Below are 10,745 nucleotides of genomic sequence, written 5' to 3'. Positions count from 1 at the left end.
CGCTACATGCGTTCTGGCGCGGCGGGCATAGCCTTCCCCTGACACAAGAGAGACCACTACACCTTGCTTGCAGCAAGCTCACTCAGCCAGACTAGCACCGCCGTCAACACGGCGATAGCTTTGTCCATTGCAGAAGGATAGCACCGTGGACAGTGAGGCACACGGTGCCAAGATGAGCAAGTTAGTAATAATTCACCTTCTCTTGACCATCGCCCTCGGAGTGTCCGGCGATGTCTGGCCCAATCGCTACTTGATCCCCGTTGAGATCGACGCCTCTTCCGACAAGATGATCGAGTACATAAACTACTTGAACACCACCTGGAAGGTAAGACCCACTTAAAACGGCTCACCTCGAGCAGTCTCGGCCATTAACGCCACAGTTGTTCTGAAAGGCCTCTGAGATCTGTTCGGGGTTATGTCGTCTGCTTCGACGACTGATGGGACGTACCTCTAAGAAAGCTATTACACTAAAGGCGGCCGCTGATTGGGCGTGCTGCCCGTAATTATTGTGGAGCAGCAGTCCGCAGTAGTTGCACCCTCTGTGTGAGAGGACGCTTGTGAGCAGCGATGCGAGGCAGCATTTTCACCGGAAATAACCTCTCGGCTTTGTGTGCTGCCGACGGCTACGTTGGCGCTCGCTAACAGCTTTTCATAATCACCCGCAGTATTAAAGGAAACTGTTTAAGAGCAGCGTCCGATGGCAGAGAAAATTATTCGACGCGTAAATGAAGGGATATTACACGATGCGCATCTTCTCTTAAATGAATGGAAAAGTTCTTGAAGCAGTGGTGGACGGAGGGCGGCAGAGTACTACGTAACATTGTAATAAGAAAATATTTAGGAAAATAAGTTATCACTGGTCATCCAAGGAATCCAGGGAGCAAAAAAAAAAAAAAAAAAAAGCGAAGACGAATCAAAAGAAAGCGTGACGAACGCATAGCTCTGTACTGCATTGTACATACTTGCATATTAATGTGCACCAACACTTCAAATAATCTACTGAAAAAAAGAAAAGCCCAGACCCCTGTTCGTACGTATGTGAGATAGGACAAAACTAACCTGCACATCGACATGTGCTGGAGGGCATGCGCATTTTTTGTTTGCCCATAGAATGACATCCGAATGTGAACACACGAGTATAGAATATCCTTGGTTGGGTGGTTGTTCAGTCGACTCGGCCTATGGTGGTCAACGTTCTAGTAACGTTGATGATGCTTCTAGTGTCTTCGTTCAGTGTCCCTACACCTGTTGATGTTCTTCGCGCGGTACGGTTCCATCCTGTAAATCAAAATTATGGGGTTTTACGTGCCAAAACCAGTTCTGATTATGAGGCACGCCGTAGTGGGGGACTCCGGAAATTTGGACCACCTGGGGTTCTTTAACGTGCACCTAAATCTAAGTAAACGGGTGTTTTCGCATTTCGCCCCCATCGAAATGCGGCCGCCGTGGCCGGGATTCGATCCCGCGACCTCGTGCTCAGCACCCCAACACCATAGCCACTGAACAACCACGGCGGGTCCATCCTGTAAATCAATTAATAACCTTATTTTAAGGGAGAGCTCCATCCCTACCAACTGTTGACTTTGTTAAAAATACATAATAATGATTTCTTTAGAAACATTCACAGCGTTTTACATCACTCGAATACGTAGACTCCACCAGGTTCTGTAAAATATGAAGTTTCCTGAAAGGAATTCAGAATAACAAAGCAGTAACAAGGAGGAGGAGGAACAACTTTATTAAAAACACCAGTCAATGAACGTCGGGAGAGAAATCATTCTCCGCCGTCGCCCCTAGCCGTCGGCCGGAATACCTTGAGACTCAGCAGCAGCAAGGGCTTGACCGATGATGTCCTGCTGGACGTTGGGGTCTGGGCTGCGGAGCAAAGCCTCCCAGGATTCTGGAGTTCGCGAGCTATCATGCTTAGACGGACATGTCCACACCATGTGAACCAGATTTGCTGCCTCATTACAGAATTTGCACTTTGAATCGAATACTTTTGGATGCCACTTGCTGTAGAGTGCGGGGTTTGGAAAAACCCCCGACTGTAATTTCCTCCACATAACCTCATCTTTCTTACTGAGTGTTCTGTCCGCTGCCGGGTAAATTTGTCAATTTAGTCTGTAGTATACTGTGATTTCCTGGTATGCGCGCATATCCTCTCTTCTGTTTATAGTTTCGGTGACTTGGGAGGTTCCGGGGGTCGACCGGTAAGTGAGACCTCGGGCGACCGAATGAGCCTCCTTGTTCCCTCTAAGTCCCTGGTGAGCTGGTGCCCAAACGAGCAGAACAAGCTGTCTGGGTCCCCCGTCCCTGTTTAATATACGGATGGCAGTCTCCGTCACCCTCCCCGATTCGTAATTTCTCACGGCGTTTTTGGAGTCGCTGATGACCACCTTTGCCCCCCTTTGGCTGACGGCCAAGGCTATGGCCACTTCCTCAGCTTCAACCGTCTCGACGCCACTGACTGTGCAGCACGCCATTGGTGTTCCATCTTCTCTAACCGCTACGGCCGCATATGCCGCTTTGCTGTCATATTCTGCAGCGTCCGTATATAGGACGTCCTGTCGACCAGTATACCTAGTTTGTAATGCCTCTGCCCTGTCTTTACGTCTGTCGTCGTGAAAGGCAGGGTTCATGTTTCTGGGTAGCGGAGGTATTTTTATCTTGTCCCTGATATGTCTGGGGATGTCTCTTGAGCGCACTTGCTCATGTTTGGGCTCGTAGCCCAATTTCTCTAAAATTTTCCTCCCCGTTTTAGATCCAAGTAGCCTTTGATGCTGCGCGGTAAGGGTAGCCTCAATCAGTTCCTCGAGAGTGTTCGATACCCCTAGCCTCATCAGTTTGTCGGTGGACGTGTTCTGGGGGAGTCCGAGCGCGACCTTGACACTTTTCCTAATAATGATTTCGAGTGTGTTCCGTTCTGCTCCACTGAGCTTGAGGTAGGGTGCCACGTACACTATCCTACTGATTACGAAGGCTTGAGCTAGCCCCCTCAGGAGATTCGCCTCCTTCATCCAAGCGTGCCTGTTCGCTATTCGTCTGATGAGACGACACGTCTGATTTGAACTGGCTTCTAACCTAGCAAGCGTTTCATAATTCTTCCGGTTTGCCTGAATCCTCAGCCCGAGGACGCGGATACTGTCGACCGCGGGGATCTCTGCGCCGTTGACGTACAGGTGGATGCCAACCTCGCGCTTTTGGTGAAGCCGTCGTTTTCCGGGGGGCATTAGGAACAGTACTTCCGACTTTTCGGCCGAACATCTAAGTCCTTTGGGTTTCAGGTACTCCTCGATGATGTCAATTGCAATTTGCAGGGAACTTTCTATTTGCCCATCACTGCCCTTGTTCATCCATAATGTTAAGTCATCCGCGTATATGGTGTGGTTTAGATTCTCAATTTCCCCCAACTGGTCGGGGAGTCTCAACATCGCAATGTTGAAGAGGGTAGGTGATAAAACCGAGCCCTGCGGCGTCCTCACGTTACCCAGTTCAATGTTCTCTACAGATTCTTCCCCTATCTTGAGAATGGCTTTCCTGTTGGTAAGAAAGTCCTTGATGTAATGGTACACTTTCTCCCCGACATTAAGTGTTCAAATTCTCCAAGATAGACACGTGCCTCACGTTGTCAAATGCCTTTGCCACATCTAACCCCACGATCACTTTCGTTTCTCGCTTTTGCTTGTCTATAATTTCATCCTTGAGCTGCAGCATCACGTCGCATGCCGACAGCTTTGGTCGAAAACCGATCATGGTGTCTGGATACAGTCCATTTTCCTCCATGTACCTTTTGAGCCGCGTCTGAACGCGGTGCTCCATAAGCTTACCCACGCAGGAGGTGAGCGATATAGGCCTGAGGTTCTTGAAGCCCAGTTTTTTACCCGGCTTGGGAATGAAAATGAGGTCGGCGAGTTTCCACTCCTGCGGTATCGTCCCCTTCTTCCAGCACTCCTGCATGTACGTTGCGAGGTTGGCGATTGAGCTGTCCTCTAAGTTACGGAGCATTTTGTTGCTCACTCTGTCCGGCCCTGCCGCTCACTTAGTCCTTAGCCGATTAATCTCTGCTCTGACCTCAGCCAGGGAGATCGGGGCGTCTAATTTCGAATTCTCTCCTCCTCCGTAGGCCGGGAGGGGTTCAAGTCCGGTGGGATTGATGTACCTATTCCTAACTTCTTCTAAGAGTTCTTTCTTAGTGCCATCAAATTGATGCGCCATTCTTTCCAGCTGTTGTGTGGACGCTGACTTTGTGCTATCCGGATCTAAGAGGTGGCGAAGAAGTGGCCACGTTCCCGCGGTGCTCATATTCTTCTCCATCTGATCGCAGACGTTCCCCCAATTTTGCTTCGTGAGCGTGATTGCGTGCTCTTCAATTTCCTTGTTTAAAGCCGCTATCTGTTTCCTGATATTTCGAGCCCATCTCTTCTGTCGAAGTCGGTCCCCTCAAGCCTTTTCTTTTTCCTCCAGAGATTAACTAATCTCCTGTCTAGCGCTTTGTTGCCCCCCTCGATTTCCACCGCTTCGGTGGCTTCTTTCACAGTGCGCACTACGCCATCGCTCCACTCCGCAATATCAGAGATGGGAGACGGGTCATCCCTGAGTGCCCTGAAAAAGTCCCAATTTACGGCCTCTACCCTCCGTTTCCGGGGGGTTGCCGGGCCTCCTTCTACCACCACTTCTATGATTTTGTGATCGCTGCCCAAGTCCTCCTTTGTATCGCACCACGTGGCTCTAGTGCCGCTCCCCGTCAAAGTGAGGTCGGGTGTCGTGTCACACGCGACACTAGTTCCCTTCCTCGTAGGCTGCATCGGGTCGGTTATTAAATCCAGATTATGAGTTTGTATGTCGTCCCACAATTTCCTGCCCTTCATCGAAGTCTGATTATATCCCCATGCCGTGTGGTGAGCATTAAAGTCCCCCACAATCAACAGCGGGTTGTTCTTAATCATACGTCGCGTCGTCGCGATGAGATCCCCCAAGTCGCAAAGTCGCATTTTCTTTGTCTGGGAGAGCTGTAGACATTTAATACAAACAAGCTACCGTCTCTCTTTCTTCGCGGTATCAGTTCTACGAGAACGTGGTCGATTTGTGTACTCCCAGTGTCATGCTGCACCGCCGTGACGTTTCGCCTGACTAGGGTGGCCACCTGCGTGCTTTCGCCCTCGCCTACATAGGATTTGTACCTCGACAATTTTGCCTTTCTGCCGCATTCCTGTAGTGCTATTAGCTCCGGTCGATCCCCGTTCCTCAGGAATTCCTGTAGGACCGCACGCTTGCGCGTGAAGCCTCTACAGTTCCATTGCCAAACGGTGTTTTTATTGGATCTATGAGCCATGACTACCAACTAGCTGATTCATCTGACTTCCTAATACTTGCTGGGTGAGTTCTTCGTATGCCCGATCCCTCTTCGCAAATTCTGCCTTAAGTTCTTCAGTGAGTTTATTATCCCAGTCGCTCTGTGACAAAGCATACTTTTTTAAGATCACTGGGTCTGCTGCCTCTCTTTCGCTGAAGAGAAGCTATTGCTGCTATTTCTGTTCAATATTATTGTTCAAAGTTGCTCGTATCGTTAAGAGGAGCCGATAGTTGGATTACTCGCTTTCGTCTCTAACGCTACCCCTAACAAGAAGATTTACTGCACTAGAAGCGTATATAGACCTTTGAGAGAGCTATTCATTCATAACAGTTGCGAAGCTTTTCTTAGGGCTCGTGTCTTAAAACACAAATACAGACACAGTGGTTAATGAACAGCGTCAGGGTATGCTGACTGTCGCCTCACCCATGGACATCAAAATCAATGATAAAACGCCACCTTTTGTGCACAGCAACAAGATAAGACATCAGTACGTACGTACTGTAAGCGAAACCAAATAAACTACCAATCAGTCACCACTTTTTGAAAAGTTGTCTTAGCCATTTAAACTCATATCCAGTAGGCGATGGGTGACGTCCAGGTTACTTGATCATGCGAACGAACCTGGCGTTTACAACTCGTGCTACCCCCCCCCCCCCCCCCCCCCCCTTTTCCTTTCGTCCTTGTCTCGGAACGCAGGCCGGCCGCAACCCTGGCTTTGAAGATCCCATGTACGTGCGTGGCCTCCTCGGAGTGCTGCCGGATAACTCTCGGTACCGACTGCCCGAGCGGGCGGTGGACATCAGATCGCTTGGTCCCTTGCCCGAGGACTTCGACTCGCGAGAGAACTGGCCCGATTGTCCCACCATCCGCGAGATTCGGGACCAGGGCTCGTGTGGATCCTGCTGGGTGAGTACATCCTCTGCCCCAGTCTGTACTGCGCTTCTCTTTGCCAAAGAACGGCTACTCCTGCATATGAAGAGTGCCCAGCTGGCTGCAACGAGGACTTTTCCCGAGGGCGAGTTTAACCGCGGTTGAAAAAAAAAAAAAAAAAAATCCTTTACGCAAGTGTAGCGCCTGCTGTGGTGGACTTGCCCAGGCACGTGACCAAATCCGGGAGGCCTTGCGCAGATGTTCCGTCCTCCGCAGTGACCGAGTATGCTGACTTCAGCCCGTTGATTCAAGATTACTCCCATTTGAGGGCATTACTAGACTTCCTGCATGGTGATTCGGAACTACATCTATTTATATATGTCTTTTTCATACTCGACAGGAGAACAGCGCACAGAACACAGGGAAACACACACCAGCGCTAGTGTGTGTTTCCATTCTTGTCTTTCGTGTTTTTTGCGCTGTTCCCCTGTCGAGTATGTACCGACTAGTCAAAGCCTCTACGATATTTTTCATATTTACTATGTCTCAAAGTAGCCCACCTAGAAATGAGAGGAAAAAAAGAAATGAAAGGTGACAGTTGTTGTTGCCTAGCGAATTGGTCGAGGGAGAGAGGAAAAAAAGTTTCGCTCGCTTACGTGTCTGTTCTTCTTCCATCGACAAGTTAATGGAAGAGAAGGTTAAGCGTAGCGGCTCTTGCATCATGGAGGAAGGGCTAACCAACAATCGCTTTCACTCGACAGAGCTAGCACCGAACAGTAGAATCAGGTAGACTGCACAGGTTTCACACTTTTTTTAGTATAAGAATTCATAACCTCGTCAAGGTTATGAATACGTGCACTGACCGACTTCTGCCAGTGCATGTGTTTCTCTATGCAGGCGTTTTTCTCTGTGTTATTACTTTGACTCCCTATTGGTCCTAATGGAGAGTTCGCATGTTTTAGCCGCATGTATACATTAGGTGCGGAGTAAAAAAGAGAGAAAAAAGGTAGAACCGACGTATTACAGTTCATCATAGAGTAAGATATATGCTATGAGCTGACAAAGAAATTAAGGCAAATGTTCGGCGTACGCTGAAGGTGCGGCAATCGAGCAACAAGTTAAAAAGATGCTAAAAAGAACAAAAAAGTCCCAGTGAGCACGAAACGGTGCTCACTGGGACCGTGCTGAGCTCATAGTGGAAGCAGGAACTGAAAATGAGGTCTCTAATACCCTCGTTTATCTTCATGCAGGGATCGTCGATTGCGTTGAGAGTTGAAACTGGGAGAAGTTGGCCACATTTTTTCGTTCTTGTATTACACAGTCTCTCTTACAACGGCACGATGAATCGAAGACTTGATAACTTGTAAGCGATAAGCTATATAAGTCAGCGTTTCCAGTTGCTTTCCCGCCTCGTTACCAACTATGGCGGAGCAAAAATAGGGCGTACTCACTTGTTGCAGCATAGACTGCGAGATATTGACCCGCGCACACAAGGGTCGAGGTCATTGCTGGAAAGCATAAATTGAAATGTACCGAAGCTGCATAAGGTATTCAATTTTAGTTCAATCAGTACGGGACTGGGCCATTGTCTACACATGGTACGATCATTGCCAGCGATGGCAAAGGAGATAAATAGATTTCCACATAAAATATAAAGAAACATAAGATTGTAATGCTGGTAACCATGCCGTTCGCTGAACCTAATAAAGAAAGAACGGAAGAAACAAATGAGGAAAGAAAAGTAACTTTGCGAGGGTGAGTGGCTCGTTTTGCGACATTGAGTTGGTGGAACCATACAGAAGAATGTCAACGCGTGAATTCGCAATCATCCGACACGCGCGGGGGACCCTCTCGCACGATAACTTGCAGCACAGTTTGTCGGTGTTCTGTGAGTTAAGAGGAAACCGTCTCGGGACTCAATGCTGCTTTCACGTTTACCCTGAAAGCCAGTTAAAAAAGTTCAAAACACGACCAACCAACAGGTACTCAAAATAGACACTAAGAGAGAGAGCAACAAAGACAGAGGCAGGGAAGTTTGCGAAACTGCAATTACCTGTTTGCTGCTCTGTGCAGGGAGAGGGAAAAAAAAGGAGGATAAAAGAGAAAGGAAGAGAGAGAGAGAGAGAGAGTAAAACACATGCGTGAAATCAAAAACTCCTGGAAGTGTGTGGCTGGTTCGCACAGGCGGTTGTTCGAAGGAAGCGCTGTATTTTCTGTGCTGACAATCGCTGAGGCACTGGAACTGAGCTGCGCTCGACTTGGTGATTCTCTAGTTGAGCCCCGTTCTTATGAGATTACGAGGGTGAGTCCGTTTGCACTGGTAAATCTTGTTTTTAACAGCGAAGCTGTTCTAGCTAACCGTAAAAAGTGCCGCCTGCTGCCGCAATACCTCGGCGAGCTATGACGCCACTGCGTTGCCTAGTAACCGCCGGCGCAGGTGCGCGCTCACTTCGCCCGACACAGACACGGCTTCTGCCTGCCTGCGTTTGTGGCATGCCAGGAACGTTCTCGCTCGAAGGCGCCGATGCGTCAAGCGCTAGTCACGCTAAATGTCGCGAAAGGGAAGGTACCTCCGAAAATGATCGCTCGAGAATACCTTCCCTACATGCGGTTAAACCAAGTTAAGACCTAGCAGCAACCGAGTTAATACCTAGCAGTAGCAGCCAGTAAGACTTGAGGATCGACAGTTTCGCTGTGCCTAAGCTTTGTACGACGAAGTGGAAACTTGCCCGTTTTTTTTTTTCGATACACTATCGGGGCGTCGCTAAATGGAAAAAAGGAATTCTTCCTGAAGGGAAACAAATTGAAGGTTAAAGTTTCCTTTTCAAATTCCAGGACAGTACAACGGCACCGATGACGTCAGTGCGACGTTACGAATATGAGGTTTCGGGTATTTAGGCGAACCGACCGACAGAACCACTCACTTATCCGGTATTTACTTCAACAATGACTCACTTCACAATTCGTAGTGGCACTTGATTCACTATGGCGTGCATTTTATTCATTGCAATGAGGCTGTAGAGAAACCATGAGACGCTGGGTGGAGCACAATTATTGTTATTTGTTTTGAAAACATATATACACTTGACAGGAAAGGGAAAGCGAGGAGCAGGCTGGCAACTGCCACCGGAAGGGGCACAACGCCTGCCTACTCTTCGGAACGGAGGAGACAGAAACATAGAAATGGCAGATAGCAAGAAGGGGAGGAAAGAGGAAAGAAAGAGCAAGATGACAAATCTCAAAGAATAATGCAGAACACAATGACATCCAGAGATAAACCACAATCACATTGTCTGAGTGCCGTTCGTAAACTTGATGCCCCATCGTGGCCACGTCTTTGCGCGGAACTTGTCACTTACATAAGGAGCTGTCCCATAAAATGCAGACCGTCTCCTTAATCCTTATGACACTTTAAGCTACACCGTTCCTGCGGATAACACTTTTCTTTTCTCCCGAGGAGCTGATAATCACACTGAATACCCATTCGTGGCAATTTTGACCTGTTTGTATGCCATAATAAACGTTCTGAATAGCGCAAGAGCGTGAGGAGAATACATACAGAAAATAGCGCTCTGTCTTTCCGGTGTTCTTCTCAGGCTCTTGCGCAAAGGTAGGATGCACCTCCACTGCGTCAAGTCTAGTCTTACTACATCAAGCGATCGGTCGCTATTAGCAGATGTTACTAAATGTCGCCACTCACTGGACAAATCGGTCTCGGTGACAAACTTCACTAGGAGGCGAAACACCTCCGTTCTTGGAAGGCAGTCCTTGTGGGAAGAAGTCTTCCATGTTCTTGTACGGAGACGCTCTACATTCTGCAGCTCTTCAATGAGAGTCTTTGGTTCTTCGACGACTCCATCCCATGCCTGCAGATTTCCCTAAATCTCATCCCACCCCGCAATCCTCTGTCATCCTCGACGGCGTTCATCTTTCCTTGCCATCCATTCTATTGGTTTACCACACCACCGGTTATCTGCTATGCGCATTACATGGTTTGCCCAAGTCTATTTCTTCCACCTAATCTGAGCCAGAAGGTCAACCACACTCGTTTGCTCCTCTAAAACATACCTCCTGTCTCCCAAAGGGACATTAAAGTAAAATATTAAGTTGGCTTAAATTGATAGATATTACGCTTCCGAGACAACGAATATTCGTCATCTGTAGCGAGAATAGAGCTTTTGTGAGCGAGGAAATGACAAAAATTGAATACCACAGTGGCGCCACCTATTTTGAACTATGGCACCTGTCATGTGACGTCCGCACTGCCTGATTCGCAGAGAGCGGCAGAGAGGGACGTCACATGAGGATTACGTTGTCTCCCGTTCTGGCCTGGGCAATTAAAATTCTGGTGTAGCAGCGGGACTTTCGATGGCAATTTTATACGCAACAAAGTCATGTTTCGCACACAGAAAACGATATAGACTTCGAGACCAATAATCTATCGGTCTAACTCGGCTTAATATTTTCCTTTAGTGCCCCTTTAACGTTACTTCCTCTACCTTAACATTACTTAACGTCGAGT

General features: G+C 48.2%; 1 protein-coding gene across 1 annotated transcript in view; it reads left to right on the top strand.

Moving 5' to 3' along the window:
• The window catches only part of LOC119442701 (cathepsin B), a 41,904-nt gene continuing 31,159 nt past the window's right edge, over positions 1–10,745 (top strand). Inside the window, exons 1-2 of the mRNA XM_037707668.2 lie at positions 1–325; positions 6,050–6,259. Coding sequence (XP_037563596.1) covers positions 173–325; positions 6,050–6,259 — 363 coding nt within the window. The 5' untranslated portion in view covers positions 1–172. The remainder of the gene's footprint in view (positions 326–6,049; positions 6,260–10,745) is intronic.

Source organism: Dermacentor silvarum, chromosome 2, assembly GCF_013339745.2.
Source record: "Dermacentor silvarum isolate Dsil-2018 chromosome 2, BIME_Dsil_1.4, whole genome shotgun sequence".
NCBI lineage: Eukaryota > Metazoa > Arthropoda > Arachnida > Ixodida > Ixodidae > Dermacentor > Dermacentor silvarum.
Note: the sequence above shows the minus strand (reverse complement) of the source record. Positions and strands in the feature narration are given on the sequence as shown.